This window comes from Eptatretus burgeri, chromosome 8 (genome assembly GCF_056783735.1).
Source record: "Eptatretus burgeri isolate ZD-2024b chromosome 8, Ebu_testis_v1, whole genome shotgun sequence".
In the NCBI taxonomy this organism is placed as follows: domain Eukaryota; kingdom Metazoa; phylum Chordata; class Myxini; order Myxiniformes; family Myxinidae; genus Eptatretus; species Eptatretus burgeri.
The window spans coordinates 68,017,850-68,035,551 of NC_140968.1; the positions used below are offsets into that span (position 1 = coordinate 68,017,850).

The following is a 17,702-nucleotide window of genomic DNA, read 5'->3' on the forward strand; positions in this document are numbered from 1 at the left end:
CATACACTGGGCCCAGTACACTGGTACTCACTGTGCCAACCTCGGAAGGATAACAGGCTGAGTCAACCTCCTGGTGTGTATTAATTCAAGCAGCCAACGGGGCTTGAACTCAGGACCTTTTGGATCCCAAGCCACTACCCTAACCACTACGCCAACACCAGGCTAGGTCTCTTTAATGTATCAAGATAGAAAAAATAATAATAATATGCAGGAGTAAAAATACATGACCAAATGGTCCTGCAGCTCACCTGGCTGGTTGCCAAAAAGTGGAATAGAGTGATGGATGGATCAGGGTAAAAATAAGAGCTGGATTTAGAATACACATTTTAGGTCAGATCGTATTGACATGTTGTTCAAAGTAATGCAACTCCCTCCTGTCTATAAGCCTTAATTTTCGAGATGTTGCCCATTTCCATGATGATGATGTCACTTCCTGTTGTATCAAAATTAGCCCTATTTGATAAGCTACAATTCCGAAGTGTCTATAATCTACATTTTTCGAGATATTGCCCACTTTCTGTATTATGACGTCACTGGTGGCCATATTGTGTTTCAAATGAGCTTCTTTTAATCAAACATTTAAATAGATAGTCAATCATATATCTTAAGTTTTATATTGATCAATTAAGCAGTTTCAGAGGTTATTTTTAAAGGTTTTCTTATGATCCAATAAGGCTGCCATACCACATGACTGATGACATCATTGTTAACAGAATGTTTCCCTTGGATCGTTGATCAGAAATTTAAAGTTTCACTTATTTTTTTTTTGTAGGCATAGCCGAGGCTCAAGGAAGAGCAAGTACTAGTACACTGAACATATCAGGACATGATAGGACAAAAAGAACAGTGGAGAAGGGGGAATGGGGGAACCATTGGCAGAGTTGAAGGTCAAGATAGAGGCAGACTTGGCCAAATGGGTGTGGGGAGGAATGAGGGGCAGGAGAGGCACTGTGCACTGAGATTGCATTCAGTCAGATTTGCCTTCCAGAAAGAGAGGCAAGTTGTTTCACAGCAACTGCCTCACCACAAGATTCAGTGTGCCATGGGCGGGAAGAAGTGTGGGGTAATTGAAGACGCATTGGGATGAATCCGTGTATAAAAGAGAGCAGGTTTCTGTGGAAGAATTCCCATGCTGAGTTAACATCAGTGGCAGTAAATATGGAAGACCAGACCGGAAGAGAGATGGTTGCTTGCAGTCCTTGCCAATCTGTCTGAGTGAACTTGCAGACTCGCTGGCATTGATGCAGCTTTCTGAGAATAGCCAGAGAGATGTTGACTCTCACAAGCATATATCATCAGATGAACCAATTGGAGTGGAGGAATAGCAGTTACTTGTTAAATAGCAATGGAGGAATAACTTGCCCACCCATGGCTTAAGGAACATTTGTGTGAAGTTTCTCCTCGATCTGTCCAGCCGTTCTGGAGAAGATTTTTTTTATAGGTTTTAGGGTAAATCCATTATGGCTGCCAAACCATGTGACTTATGACATCATATGTGTGATTATTTTGTTCCTTATGGATAGGTGGTCATATGTGTAAAGTTCCACCTCGTCCTGTTTAGCCACTTCAGAGAAGATTTTTGAAGGTTTATTTTTAAGAAAACATGGCTTCCGAATCACGTGACCGATGGCATCATCAATTTTTTTTTCTGTTGACCTTTATATCCCTAGATGACCCTCAAAAAATTTCATACTCATCAGATGTAGCGTTCTACATATGCAATGATGACGTCATAACGAAGACACCTATGACGTCATGAAAAAAAATCACACATTCCCCATGAGGAGTACTTGCAGTGTGCCACGTTTCAAATTTTTTTCCTTGGTGCGGTTTCAGAGATGCAGAGGTCCAAAGTTTTTCCGTTTTTCCAATAAATGGAAATTTTTCCAATTTCCAATATTTTTCCAATATGGCTGCCACACCACGTGACCTATGATGTCATAATTATGATTAAAGCATTCTACATGAGTAGCGGCACCGATGGTGAAAAATCCGTCTCAATCCGACAAGTGGTTGCGGATCAAAAAAGGTTCTGTGCAGACAAAGAAACAAACAAACAGACAAACAGACAAACAAACAAGCCGGTCGGCGACATGGGTGGTCGCTATATAATTGCATACTAGTCATACAGTTTTTGACGGATCGGGCTGAAAATTTTTGACAAAGAGGTTGATTATACTGCGCATAAATGCGTAGAAGCCGATTTTTGATTTTCGAAAAAAAAAAAAATTGCATTTTTTCAAAAATTTCAAAGTCCGGTTGCTGGGCAACGGTGGCGTCCATAGTAACGGTGCTCAAAATCATAGAACGAGATCCTGGTATGAACCTACCAGTCAAGTTTCATCAAAATCGGTTGACTCCTCTGGCCTCCAGAGCTGTCCATTACATACAAACATACAGAAAGACGGAAAACCTGAGAATAAGGGTCGTCGAGCGACGCGACCACCCAACGGACCAAAATGCAATGCCCTCTCCTTCGGCGAGGGCAACAAGAAAACGGAGTGAAAACTGAGTCCTCCCTTCCTTCAGCGCCTGGTGATGGCGTCATACATCCCCTGGTGATGGAATGGGGAAGGAGCGGTGTACAATATATGACGCGTTATCCGTTTTGTCACGGCACATGTTGTTTGTTCAGAAGTTCTCCATCATGGGAACTGTGGGGATGAAGGCCAGATAGTGGTCTCTTCTGTGGATTCATCGTGGCTGTTGGGTCCATATACGATGCAAATTGCAAATGTTAACCTCACTTTGAACACGTGAGGGCGATCGATGATCGAGTTACAGATTAGGGAGAAGGAGGGTGAGGAAGAGGAAGAAGAAGACGAATGGGAGGAAGAAGAAGAAGCTGAAGAGAAAAATAAGATGGAGGAGAATAAAAAGAAGAATAAAAGATAATATGGCGGTTCTTGAGTAAAGCTTATTTATTCTACGCCCGTAGTCCAGATCTGATTGCAGGACTTACAAACACTACAGTGGCAATCTCTGATTGGACCAAGCGGCAGTCTCTGGCTAATTATCCTGTTAAAGACAAACACCGGCTGTTTATCTCGTGATTAAATTCGTGAAAGAAACTGGTAGGAAATTATTGTAAAGTTTCGGAGGCCCTCAGTTTCCTACCGACTTATGATAAATTAGTTTTTTTTGAAACGTGGCGTATATAGAGCCTCGCAGCTCTGATCCATTCGAAGACGATGAAGAAGAAGAGCCGAAATAGGAAGAAGAAAACAAGAACAAGAAAAAGAAGAAGAAGAAGTCTAAGTAGAAGAAGAAGAAGTGCAGAGAGCAGCAATGATTTGTCACTGACACTGTACCCTCAAGTGACGTCTTCATCCTCGAATTGTAACCAGGGTTCCGGTATTAAATACCAACGTGCGTTTTTGTTTCCATTGCCGTGATTATTGTTTTGACGAACAGGGTGCTCCACTGAGAATGTGATTGCCTCCAGATGTCGTTTAAAAGGGACGGCGATGATTCAAACCAACTTAATGCGTTGAAGGTGAGAGCATCATCTTCATAAATGTGTAATTTATAAACACGATACGTTTGTCACTGGGAAGTAATTATGGACTCGCAAAAAAGAGGTTCGAGTCATTTGAACGTGATGTTAGTACCACAGAAAGTCAAAACGTGTGTGTGTGTGTGTGTGTGTGTGTGTGTGTGTGTGTGTGTGTGTGTGTGTGTGTGTGTGTGTGTGTGTGTGTGTGTGTGTTTTTGATTGAAAATGTGAGGTTTTATTCTGGTATTAATAAATATTCTGGATCATTGATAATTCCAAATCTGTAATTAACAGTATCCACAACATTAATAACATGGGTAAGGCTAAATGTTTATCAGCTTATGATTTTTCTACATTATACACAAATATTCCACATAACAAGCCTGTAACCACATTGGACAGAGCGGTAGATAAAGCATTTGCAGGAGGTAATAAAATATACATTACAGTTTATCAAAAAAGAGCAAACTGGTCTGAAAAGGAAAATCAATATTCATGTAGTTTTTCAAAAAAAATTAACTTAATGAAAGTATTGGATTTCTCCTGAACACCAGTTTCTTTACATTTGGAAACAAGATACTGTACTCCATCAGACAGTGGGGATACCCATGGGTTCAGATCCGGCCCCTTTCTTTGCAAATATATTCCCACACATGTACGAGTCTGATTTATTGAGCGTGTGGTAGGGGCAGGGCAGCACGGGCGGAGCGACGGAAGCACAGCACAAGGGGTTTAAACTCGAACCCACCACAGATACACGGACACCAGCAACAACAGCAACAACAGCAACAACAGCTTGTGTGCAGAATATCTCAAAAAGTTGTGGATGGATTTGGATGAAATTTGGTGAGGAAGGTTGGGTGTGTGACTTAAGGACAAATTGATTAGATTTTGGTGAAGATCTGGCTATGGATCCGGATCTGATAATTTTTTTTCAGTGATTCTTCACCGTTGAGTGATAGGGCTAAAAATGATAGATGGTACGATATCTCAAAAAGTTATGGACAGGTTGGGGTGTGTGACACGGACGAATCAATTCAGTTTTGGTGAAAATCCGATTGCAGATCCAGCCTGTCAGTGAGATACAAAACATAAACTGTTCAGTGTGGCAGAGGTATGCGCTCTTCCGAATGCCGTTCGAGTTTTACCAATGTTATTGACAGCACGCTTTATCATTATGTAATTGAAGGGAATCTTGGCTTGTATTGATTTCATTTTATTCTCTTTAGAAGCGGCGTGTTTCAGATCTTCTGGCTTTCAACATCCCACAGGAGGAGGCACTGCTCCTCAGCAATGGCCGGTAAGTTGGAAATTTTGCCACGATGTTTGAGTTGTATAGCAGGTGTTATCAGGTTATCTGCAATTTGGCCTGGCTGGGCTGTTAAATGTACAGTTCATCACAAAAACCAAACAGGCCATTCAAATGTCATATGTAGAACCAAGAAGAATTTCTTTGTATTTGTATTTCATCTAATCTGCATCATGAGCACCACAGAAATTGGCTTAATTTACCTTCCATTGAAAGCCTCTGCAAAACCTTTCTGACTCTTTAAACTCCATGTTATTGTCTTTCAGAAGTTCTATCTAAACCTCCTTACAAATTGTTACCACTTCCACCAAGTCATATTGTACCCTAATAGTCCCCTATTTTTGGTCTCTTCCAAATGGAGAGTTCAGTTAACTTCCATGACATGGTTTCCCTTTCTTTTATTTCCTTTTTATATGTATTTTTTTTCCTAATGCCCCCATTTTGGTTTGCATGTCATGTTAATAGAGAAAATACACAGATCAGTGAATGATCACAATTCCTTAACTCCGACAAACGTTGGAGTCGATAACTTTGCTTTACTTGACTCACCTATTTATTCTGCTGCAAGACAAAGTCTTCCCTCACCATGGTCCATCCTGTTCTATTTGAGGCCATTGTACTCCAGTAATTGTACTTTTCATTTGGACATGGGCAAGATAGATGCTGTGGAGTTTTTCAGCAGAATGGATAGTGTTTGGACCAGGGGCCATAGCCTGAGGGTAAAGAAGATGAGAGGACAGTTTTAAGGCAAGGGTATTTCATTTGGAGAGTGGTTAAATCGATCAATGCTCTCCCTGGGAGGGAGTGCCAGTAGAGGGCGTAGACAGGTTTAGATAGGTGCCGATCTGAGGCGTTGGAAATAGAGGGGTATGGGGATTTGGCAGGACTTGTAGGTAGCTCGTGTGTGGATGGGTGATGGTTTCTGGGATGGTGCAACATAGGCATGATAGGCTGAATGGCCTCTTCATCCACCAAAATTCCTTGTGTGTGCCTGATCATTGATATTCCTCTGCTTCTTCCACATCCTCGAGGTTGCTAGTTTGTAATTGTTGTTGCCCACTGGTTTTCTCATCCTTGTGCTATATGTCTGGCAAAGGTTCCACTTTTGGTTTTTGATTGTGACCAGTGTCAAGGAATGTTGTTTTCTGTCTGATTCATTTGTTTCCCTTCTTGTCACTTTTAGTTATGCAAGATGGAATATTTCCATGGCTCTTTGCTTTATGATCAATTTCTGCTCCATCTTCTCTGTTAGAGACCCTGCTTCACTGCCATATGTCATTGTTAGGAGAACACACTAATTGTAAACTTTCCTTTTCAGACAAGGATAGTTTACTTTTGGTTTCTTTAAAAAAAAAGATTTTTCCAAATGCTGCCAATCGTGCTATAGTACGTCTCTTCAATTCTCCAAAGTGATCTCTCGTCATTTGAATGAGATTTCCTAAGTAAATACAATTTATCTCACTTACTCTCTGGAAAATCCTCTTTATCTGTTTGCTGATGCTTGCACCCTCGACCATGACATCCATCATCCTTCAGACAGGCAGGCAGCAGCCTCTTCCCTCTCGGCAGACCTTGACAGAATCATAAACTGGTGAAACTTCCTCTTCTCCAACGGCTTGATTTCTAACCATCAATTTGGATTCAGTCCAGGTCACTCAACCCTGGACATGCTGCTTCTGCTTTCCCAACAATGGATGGAGGTACTAAATGCCAAATATGAGATCGGAGCCATCTCCCTAGACATATCGTGAGCTTTCAATACGGTCTAGCATCCCGCACTGCTCACCAATCTCTCTTCTTATGGTATTCAAGGTAATCTCCACTCATGGCTCACGGACTTGCTCTCCTGTCGCAGTCAACGCGGAGCTCTTAACGGAATTCTGTCATCACCTCCTCTTCCCGTTCAGGTTCGAGTTCCTCAAGTCCATCTTGGCCCTGTGCTTTTTCTGGTTTTCATCAATGATCTCTCAGATTCTCTGGAAAATCCTCTTTATCTCTTTGCGAATGACTCCACCCTCTGCTGTACCATCTCTCATCCCTCTGATCAGCAGACAGCAGCCTCTTTACACTCTGCAGACCTGGATAAAATCACAAGCTGGTCAAACACTTAGAACATGTCTTTCAATCCTGACAAATCACACACCCTCACCATGTCTCTCCGAAAGGACCGTCTGTAACCCCCCCCCCCAATCTACTTTCTCGACAATCCTCTTGAAGAAGTCCTTTCATTCAAGCTTTTGGGTCTCTCTGTCTGCCACGATCTTTCCTGGGAAAGCCACATCTCCAAGCTGGCCTCCGAATCCAGTCACCGATTGGGCATCCTACATCGTGCAAAGTCCATCCTTGCCACACCTGAGCTTATAACCACATACAAAGCTTTCATCCACACTCTGATGGAGTACTGCTCCCCCCTTTGGGGTGGTGCTCCTTCCTCACACCTCGCTTGACTTTACGCTGTGGAAACCAAGACTTTTAGGATCATTGGTATCTCCCACAATGAAGCTGAGTCTTTGGGTCTCTCACTCTCTCACCGGAGGCAGGTTGGTGGTCTTTCTGTTTTCTACCATCTCCTCTCCAGCCTTGCCCCCACCTGCTCTGTATGTGATCTGACCCCTCTATATTTCCTCAAAGTACTGAAGGTCCACCAAAAACCCACTTCTGGTGAAACTGCCAAAACCATGAATCACTGCTCACCATAACTCTTTCATTCCTCTTTTTTTTCTCACCTCTGAAACAAAATCCCACACTCTTCAATCCCACTCCTCCATCCAGGTCTTCAAAACAGCTCTTCACCACCATCTCATATCTTCCCCCATCCAAAATCTTGATCTTTACTACCCTGTTAATCCACCCCAAACCCACAGCCTTCAAATTCCCTGTTTTCCTTCCTAACAATCCCTGTAGTTCCATGTTGTTTACCCAGTGTACCCCACCCCATCCTTCTGCCTTCCACAGTTCTCCTATAGTCTGTGTTCCCCACTATTTTGTGCTTCCCTCTCCCATCCCTCTTGTCTCCTGCGTTGTTATATGTTTCTGTGTATTAGCTCTTACACGAGCCTCGACATGGTATACAAAAAATAATTATAATAAAAAATAAACAAAACCACTTGGAATGTCTTAATCCTGCCAAATCTCACTCTCACTGTATCTCTCCGAAAAGACCATCTGGCAAACCCCTATCTACTTTCTCAACAATCCTCTTGAAGAAGGTCAATCATTCAAATTCCTAGATCTCACTATCAGCCATGATCTTTCTTGGGCAAAACAGATTTCTAAGTTGGCCTCCAAAGATAGCCATCATCCTCCGTCATACAAAGTCATTCCATGGCACACCTGAACTACTATCCACCTTTAAGGCCTTCACCCGCAGCTTGATGGAGTGCTGCTCTCCAATCTGGACTGGCTCCCCTGCCTCACATCCTGCTTAGCTTGACATTGTGGAGACCAAGACCTTCAAGATTATTGGAATGTCTTGCGATCAAGGTGAGTTAATGGGCCCATAACTTTGCGATACACCCACTTGCGACAGGTTGGTCGTCTCTCTGACCTGTACCTCCTTATTTCTGGTCTTACACCCACTGCTCTTTCTGTGCTTAGTACCCCCCACCCCCTACCCCCTTCCCAAGGGGTCTTCCAGGCGCATGCTGTCCACCAGCAAATCCCCTTCTGGTGAAACTTCCAAAATCCAGAATCACTGCTCACCTACACTCATTCGTTCCTCTCTTTGCCCACCTGTGGAACCAACTTCCACATTCTCTTCAATCTCATTCTTCCTTCCAAGTCTTCAAGACAGCTCTTCAACAATCTTAGATCATAACCCATTAACCTGCTACACTACCCCCCCCCATCCCATCCGACACCCCAAGACCACCACTTTCCAAATTTCAAGTTCTTCCTGCCTAAGAATTTGCAGCTATATCCACCTTGTCCACCACATGTCTTCTCCTTACCCTCATTCTTCCCCACATCCCTTATTTATCCAAGTCTTCCCTCTATTTTGTCCCTCAACCCTGTTGGTGTTTCCCTTCTCTCTACTGTTCCTTTTGTTCTGCTGTGTCCTGATCTGTTCTGTGTTTTGGCTCTTCCACGAGCCTTGACTGTGTAAAAAAAAATTAAAATATTTATATGCATATATATACACACACACCCATCAGGACCTGATATTCGCAGGGGATACGTTCCGGGAAAACCCCACGAATGTTGAAACCGCAAATGTGGGGGCATTGTTTCAATGGAAAATGGGGGGGGGATAGGTTCCAGGGATTTCCTGACCCGCAAAAAATCCGCGAGTGTCGGGGAAAAATCCGCAAGCGTTTTGTCATTGTTACTGTAAATAACGCGTGCATTGTGCATAACTGCGGGAGTGGTGAGTAGTCTGCACATTGTTTGTGTGGAATTTTTTATGGGTGATGCTGTATTCGGCAGCTGATTACAGATGTGGTGAGCGATGTAATTGTGTAATTAGTCTGCATGTAGCTAGCGGCTAATTACACTAATAGATATGCTGAACATTTCCATTCTTTAGCTCACAGGACATGACATCTTTCCTATCTACAGGCAGATTATGCTAAGCGTTTTTTTAATGTTACAGCTCTGATGGTGCTGTTTGCAGCAAGAGGGTGATTTACACTAAGATGCGCTGAATGTTTCCATTGTGTAATGTTCATATGTGGTAACCTGGTAATTACTGGATGCATCAATAGATGCTGTTAGTGTTTTCATTCTGTAAGCAACTCATGGGGGATGGCGTCACGGGGAATAACGTGTTACACTAGTGAGACATCCCGAAAAACTATGTTTATGCCGTGAAGCTACAATACAGTACGTACAGGACGTATGTTTAAAGTGCACATGGTGAGATGTCCCGCAAAACTATGTTTATCCCGCGAAGCGACAATACACGTACAGGAAGCAGGTCATGTTCGTGGAAGATTTTTTTTGCGTACATACAGTATTGTACTGTACGTTTATCCAGTTGCTTTGTGCATGGCTCATGGAATATGTTTTAGAACTGTTATGCTCGCAACTCTTGAAAAAAAAATCTCCGCGAATACGCGGGCCAATTCCCCACGAATGTAGGAGCATGTTGCAAATTATCAACCACGAATGTTGGAACCGCGAATGTCGGGGTCCGGGTGTATATATAATATTGTTGCGGACCCAGGGTAGGGGGCGAATATGCCTGGTGTTGGCTTAATGGTTAGGGTGGTGTGCTTGGGATCCTAGGATCCTGAGTTGAAATCCCACTCGGCTGTTGAATTAATACCAGGTGGGGTTGACTCTGCTTGTCATCCTTCCGAGGTCGGCAAAATGAGTGCCAGCTTGCTGGTATCCTGTGTCGAAGTGGCGACCCGTCCATGATTGTACCCAATAGCCAAGGAGACTGCTGAAGCAGCACCAATGCTCTGCACAGAGTATGGTCCCAATGGAAGGGGGCGAAGACCACGAGGGATGAACTACCTTGGGTTCCCACCAGACTCTCGGGAATCGCAGGTTATCGCACACGAATAAACTTGTGACGTGGTAGGTCGCTAATCGACCGCGAATGCCAGGAACTCGACCACGTGACTGAGGGTCCTCCATCTAATAAATACCGTTTACCTTAAGGTCACGTGATCTAATTATCAGGGAACACGCTCTCGGTACGCACTTGCTCAAACCGGATCACCTTACCAGATCAGATGCAGCCGAGCGGAACTGCCAAGCACGTACCGGTGAGGAAACATCATTGGGGAAAATGTCCCGGCTAAACTAGGATGCTGGACCTAGTTTAGCCAGGACATTTTTGACCAATGGAAAAAAAACACGAAAACGAGCTGGGAACATTTCTAAATGATGCATTTATTTACAACCAAGCGAGGAGTAGTATGTGGCACAGTGAATGGGGCTTTATTTTTATGTTCAGCAAGGGGGTGGCAAGGAATTTGAGGGGTGAGGAAAAAGGCAACATCCTACAAAAAAGACAGAGCAGGATTATCCCGACTATCTTCGACAATCTTACTTGATCTTGGACAGACACCATCACTCACACTCACACTCACACTCACACTCACACTCACACTCACACTCACACTCACACTCACACTCACACACACCCGATGAAAGTTAGAGAGCCGAGAAAGAGAGAGGGCTAAAGGTGAGGATGAGCGCCCTCTAAATATCTGGCATGGTCGGCTGACCAACGTGGCCCAGGACGCTTGGGGAGGAGAAGTTGGAAAGACACTCGTGTCTATGGTCTGGGAGTGGGGAGGTGCGATGTATGCGATGTGAGGGGTGCGGTGTCGTGCCAGAGGAAAATGGGATTGCGAGTCGGTACACATTGTTCTTTGTGCATCCACACTAGATGGGATAGAGGGTGTTTAGAGAGGAGAATAGATGCGTAAGAAAGAAGATCCTTAACCTAACCGTGTAAAGGTCTGTATGTGTAACGTGTACCTCCATGGGATGCTCCGCCTGAGCGTTCCCACCTCATGATATGGTGCGTTATCTCCTGCCTATTTATTCGCCGAAGCTTGTAGCCGGCGGTGAGTGCATCAGTTTTCGTGGGGGTGGCGGGACGTCGACAGCACGGCAGGGAGTCCACTGTATGCTCTCTAAGGACGGCAGTCACAAACGGATGATATTCTTGAAGAAGAAGAAGCTCTTTTTGGCTGGCAGTCGCGCACGGTTGATGTTCTCAAAGAAGAAGCTCTTTTAACGGCTCCGCGCTGCCCCCCTTTTATAAGCCCCAGATGAAGGATGGGGCGAGGACCGGAAAGTGACGTGCTGTGGCCAAAATCCTGCTCCTTTACTGGGCCGCAGTAGCCCTAGCCACGCCCCGCCAGGCTCTGGGACTGGTAACCGGGCTCAGATGCACATCAGCTTTGGCACAGCTCGGACCTCCTGACTTAACATGGGGGCATGCTCCCCGAGCTAGTATCCCGAATGTGCACCGAGTGTAGTCTGTATGTCGGATGGCAGCATACTTTCTCCACCACCAACGAGCTCCTTCACGAGCCAAAATGCACACCCGGGACCTGAACCAAACTCCCAGATCGCCCTTCCCACGACCCCTCCTCGTTGCTTACGGTCTTGCCGTGGTCTGATGACTGGATGAGGGCTGTAACAATTCCGGACGCTCACCCAAGACGTTCCTGGTGAGATGTGGTGGAGCTATATAGCGTCTGTTGCGTGGTCGAGCATCGTGTGTCGCCAAGGACAATGGCCGACGCCACGCGGTGCTCCTCAAAATAAAGTGCTGAATTGTAGGGATGCAGAGGTATGAGGGGGTGCGGAACTATTTTCCCATGTGTGGGAGGCGCTTGTGGTCATCGTGGTGAATTTTGGTGAGCAAGGTGTGGAGTAATGTGAGGTGCCAGTTGGGAATTGGCACACAGATTTGAATGGAATAAAGGCACGCAAATTCCCGGGGCAGGTTGTCTTGTGTGCAACGGGGATGATCCGAGTCATGGGAGGCATCGTGTTGTGCTGATTAAACAATTGTCAGTTGAATAACATGTGTGCTTGCATGTTTGTTGTGTATCATGGCGAAAAGGAAAGAGTTAGGGTTGAGGTCAGAGTACGAATCAGAGATATTTATTAGACCTAACTACGAGTCCCACACAACTTTTTCCCGTTAACCCACAAAACATGAGGGGAGGACGAACTACACGAATACTGATGAAATAACTGCCTGCGGATCACTGTATGTTTGGTGCCATTGCCTTAGAAGCATGCGGTTTTACAGAACCACAACAATGTATGTGTATATATATGTATATATATATATATATATATATATATATATATATGTATATGTATATATATATATATATATATATATATATATATATATATATATATATATATATATATATATTTCTTCTTCTTTCGGCTGCTCCCGTTAGGGATCGCCACAGCGGATCATCCGTATGATCCGCATAGTGATTTGGCACATGTTTTACACCGGATGCCCTTCCTGACGCAACCCTGGTCGCTTCTTACGACACAGGGACATGGTATGTGTATATATTGTTACGGATTCGCGCCCGCCGGCGTGCTGACGGCCACGTAACTCGAATCGCGGCATGTCGCCCACCGGACGGACAATCCAGTCGTGACCCTCTCGGACTAACGCCGGGAACCAGTCACGGGTGGACCTTTCGGTCTCACCGCGATCGAGCCAATCGGCCCCCGCGTGGGATAGGGTTGCTCGCCAAATTCGACCTACCTAAGTACCCACACGGAGGGTAGACCGGGCGATCGCACCTCGCCGCAGGTCGACTTCGGACACGGGCCACTTAAGCGACCCGTTCCGTACTATCGGGATAACCGAGCGGTGTTATTCGTCGACCTCGACGGTTCGATTAATTATCGGGCGTATTCAGCCCACTACCAACCCTTTACGTGAAGCAAGATGAGGATTCAATGAAAGAAATGACGAAGCGAAGCGGGAAACAGTTCAACACAAAGCACATTTATTCGCGATGAACGGAAAGCACACATATTCAATTCCACCAAAAGCACATAGAAAAGGAAAAGAAACACAATGCAATTTTACACAAAAAGCAAATGCGACAATGCAGATCTAATACCGATTACGCGAGCACACGGCAACACTTATACAATTTTACTTCACAGACGGCGCCGACAACACATACCCAAAACCAAGAAAAAGAACACCCTCAAGGATGAGGCGGGCCTGAGGCCGAGACCGGGTCGGGCCTACCCGTCTGGTGATGAGACGCGGAGCGGCGATGGTGCCTCAACTCCGCGGGCCTCGCGGGCAGTGTCTGGTAGGGGGTGGGAAAGGGGCCCCCTTGGTCGCACTATCTCAGCGCGGGGGGAAACAGGAGGGGGTTGCTGATGCTCGGGGGAAAGGAGGATTTTTACTCTGCCTCGAGTCCCGCGACGAGCGTCTCCACCTCGACCAGGTCGCGCCGTCTTGTTGTGAGGCTTGTTTTTATTTATTTTATTTTTTTTCCATGCGCATCACCAGCGCGGCAACTCGCGCACTTTGCACCTGCCCGTGACGTCATGCAGCTGCACGTGTTCCTCGTCCCTCCTTGGACGGTACCATCCGGCAGAGATACCCCTCCTGCCGGATTCCAACCCCACGTGCAGCCATGGCGTCACCGTGCGCATAAAAAAAAACACAAGCCCCACGTCTCGAGGGGTTCCCCACGCGAACACATGTGCTTTGCCCGTTGGAGCTTAACACACACGATCGCGTGGAGAACCCGTCCGGTCCAAATCCATAATCCTGCCTCAACTTTGTCCGTCCGCGGGATCGGCAAATCCACCGCGTGCATTTCCGGACCGGGACTTCACTCTCGCAAGCGAGCACGTGGCGGTCTCGTGCGTTGCACAGCACGGACCTCGTGCTCACTGCTGGGTGAACCCGGCACGGTCCCCGAAATAGCTACAGCTGCTTCTCGGCTTTCTTTCCTCTGTCGCCGTCGTCGCCATTCGACACACGCACTCCCGCGTGTTACGACGCTAACACTCCACACCATCAAACTCACCCCGGGAGACGCGGCTGCATGCTCCCGCATGCCAACCGACATCTCCCTCACATACCGCTCTCTCACACACACTGTCTCCCTTGCACACAGCGACCTTGCACACTGCCGTTCACTCACGCATGCGGGGGCACTCACCCGCGGTGCCTCATCCACACACCGTGCCTCACTCACACACGCGGGGGCACTCACCCGCGGTGCCTCACTCACACACGCGGCCTCACTCACACACGCGGGGGCACTCACCCGCGGTGCCTCACTCGCACACCGTGCCTCACTCACACACGCGAGGGCACTCACCCGCGGTGCCTCGTCCACACACCGTGCCTCACTCACACACGCGGGGGCACTCACCCGCGGTGCCTCACTCACACACCGTGCCTCACTCACACACGCGAGGGCACTCACCCGCGGTGCCTCATCCACACTGGCCGTTTCACTCACACCCACGGCCTCTTCCACACACGATGCCTCATCCACACACGGCGTGCTGGGAAGCACGTACTCCGGCACCATCGCCACCACACCACTCACACACGGGGTCGCTTCCACACACGGGGACGCACTCACACCTTGCACCACACACACAGGGACAACCATACTGGGGATTCGTGTCCCCACAAGGGTCTCCGGGGCCTCTATACCCCCCAAGCTCTCCGTGCACCTGTCCACAGCACCCGTCCCCTCAACCTCGCAAAGCACGACCGAACTCACCTGGTCGTGACTCGCCTCAAGGGGGCATACTCCCTCCCCTCGTTCCTGGAGGAGGCCATCCAGGTGCTCGCACTGGGTCTCTACCCAGTCCGCCAGCTCACCCCCATTATCCTCCACTACCTCCGTGTGTGTGTGCGCTTCACTTACCCCGTCTTCATCGTGCAGTCTCTCCTATATTTTTTCTGTCTCCCGTGTCTCTGCCAACTCTTCACCCTTTACCTCCCTTGTCTCCACTATTATTTCCGTTGTCGTCATTTCGTGTCTCGTCTCACACGTTTTGGTCTCCCCATTTAATTTTTCCCTTTTGGTCATCGTCGATTCTTCTGTCACGACCCTCGCCCAACACGCCCCCCGAATTATTTTTTTACCCGCCTCCACCGCGGGCCTGTCAGCCGCTGCACCCCCTTCCAGCTCGATTGCTCCCACACGTGGAGTCGCCATTCCCAGCTCCCTGGTCACGGCCTTCATGCCCGCCTGCAGGCATCGGCCCATGTTCTGCGTCTCACCCCGCAGCTCTTTCATTTCTTCCCTCATTTGCTGTGTATTCGCATCCATCGTCGTTTTCACTTCATTTGTATTTGTATCCATCTTTTCGTTCATTTGTTGTGTATTCGCATCCATCTTTTGTGTATTCGCATCCATCCTTTCGTTCATTTGTTGTGTATTCGCATCCATTCTTTCGTTCATTTGTTGTGTATTCGCATCCATTCTCGCTGTCATTGCCGCCAGCATGGCGCATAGCTGGGCCATGTCGGGTGCGCTTGGGTGAGCCGTTTCGGCAGGGATCGGGGAAGGGTTTTGGTGGAGGGGGGAAGGGGAGGTGTCATACACCGCGGCCGCTGCCGCACCCATTTCGGGCTCTGGGTTCAGTTGGGCGAGTTCGTTTTCCTGTACAACCAACATTTCCTGCACGGGGATTTCATCCTGAGCCATGGATTCTACACATTCTACATCCATTTCTAATACCCCCGGCTCCCGCTCGCCTTGAGACGCCATCTTGCTTCTCGTGAAGGGTTAATTTCGCTCGCTCGTAATTTGGAGGGAATCGGGGGTCGCTTCTCTCACCCCTGGACCGATTCCCGTGAATTTAGCTGGAGACAGGAGAGCCCGTTTTCCTGTTCTCCGATACCAGTGCCGCGAGGAGGGCGATGGATTTGTATCGCACGACCTGACACCAGTGTTACTGATTCGCGCCCGCCGGCGTGCTGACGGCCACGTAACTCGAATCGCGGCACGTCGCCCACCGGACGGACAATCCAGTCGTGACCCTCTCGGACTAACGCCGGGAACCAGTCACAGGTGGACCTTTCGGTCTCACCGCGATCGAGCCAATCGGCCCCCGCGTGGGATAGGGTTGCTCGCCAAATTCGACCTACCTAAGTACCCACACGGAGGGTAGACCGGGCGATCGCACCTCGCCGCAGGTCGACTTCGGACACGGGCCACTTAAGCGACCCGTTCCGTACTATCGGGATAACCGAGCGGTGTTATTCGTCGACCTCGACCGTTCGATTAATTATCGGGCGTATTCAGCCCACTACCAACCCTTTACGTGAAGCAAGATGAGGATTCAATGAAAGAAATGACGAAGCGAAGCGGGAAACAGTTCAACACAAAGCACATTTATTCGCGATGAACGGAAAGCACACACATTCAATTCCACCAAAAGCACATAGAAAAGGAAAAGAAACACAATGCAATTTTACACAAAAAGCAAATGCGACAATGCAGATCTAATACCGATTACGCGAGCACACGGCAACACTTATACAATTTTACTTCACAGACGGCGCCGACAACACATACCCAAAACCAAGAAAAAGAACACCCTCAAGGATGAGGCGGGCCTGAGGCCGAGACCGGGTCGGGCCTACCCGTCTGGTGATGAGACGCGGAGCGGCGATGGTGCCTCAACTCCGCGGGCCTCGCGGGCAGTGTCTGGTAGGGGGTGGGAAAGGGGCCCCCTTGGTCGCACTATCTCAGCGCGGGGGGAAACAGGAGGGGGTTGCTGATGCTCGGGGGAAAGGAGGATTTTTACTCTGCCTCGAGTCCCGCGACGAGCGTCTCCACCTCGACCAGGTCGCGCCGTCGGCCTCCCTGGTGTGCAGCTCCCGGCACGACGCGAGCACCCCCTCGTCTGCCCTCGCCGCCTCTCCACAGCTCCGTCCTCTTCGCTCCGACTCCAACGCACACGACGATGACGACGACCAACTCCTTCTTGCTTCTTCTTCCCAACTCCACCGACTGCGAAGTATTAACTCCCTCGACTTGACGAACGCGGTCGCTTATATAAGCCCCGTGGCTTCGCCTTTGACCCCCTGCCTTCGATCTTTCACCTCGCTCCCCATTGGCCCGAGAAAAAGTGTGCGTGAATGCATTTTGATCCATGAATTTGCATATAGCGACCGCCCTCCAACGCCCTGGAGGCGGGGCCAAATCGCCCCTTGCTCACCGATTGGACGGAACAAAAGTGGGCGTGTGTCGTTTTTGGAGCGGAAAATCCGTGGTTTTGTACACGCTGTTCGGCGCGCGCCCTGCACGAGTCCAACACCGGTACCCACAAGCGGCGCAAGAACGGTGGTGATGCGACGGTTGCGAGGTGTGACGTGAAGCGTCGCCGCGGTGGGTGGTTGATGTTGTGGTTGGTGGTGGTAACAATGGCGGTTGGTCCAAAATAAAGATA

The 17,702-nt window shown here is 47.9% G+C and overlaps 1 protein-coding gene across 1 annotated transcript in view; it reads left to right on the forward strand.

The window, feature by feature from the left end:
- The first annotated feature begins 3,250 nt into the window (after positions 1-3,250).
- SCNM1 (sodium channel modifier 1) overlaps positions 3,251-17,702 on the forward strand; it is a 34,282-nt gene continuing 19,830 nt past the window's right edge. Inside the window, exons 1-2 of the mRNA XM_085892420.1 lie at positions 3,251-3,496; positions 4,726-4,796. Coding sequence (XP_085748546.1) covers positions 3,446-3,496; positions 4,726-4,796 — 122 coding nt within the window. The 5' untranslated portion in view covers positions 3,251-3,445. The remainder of the gene's footprint in view (positions 3,497-4,725; positions 4,797-17,702) is intronic.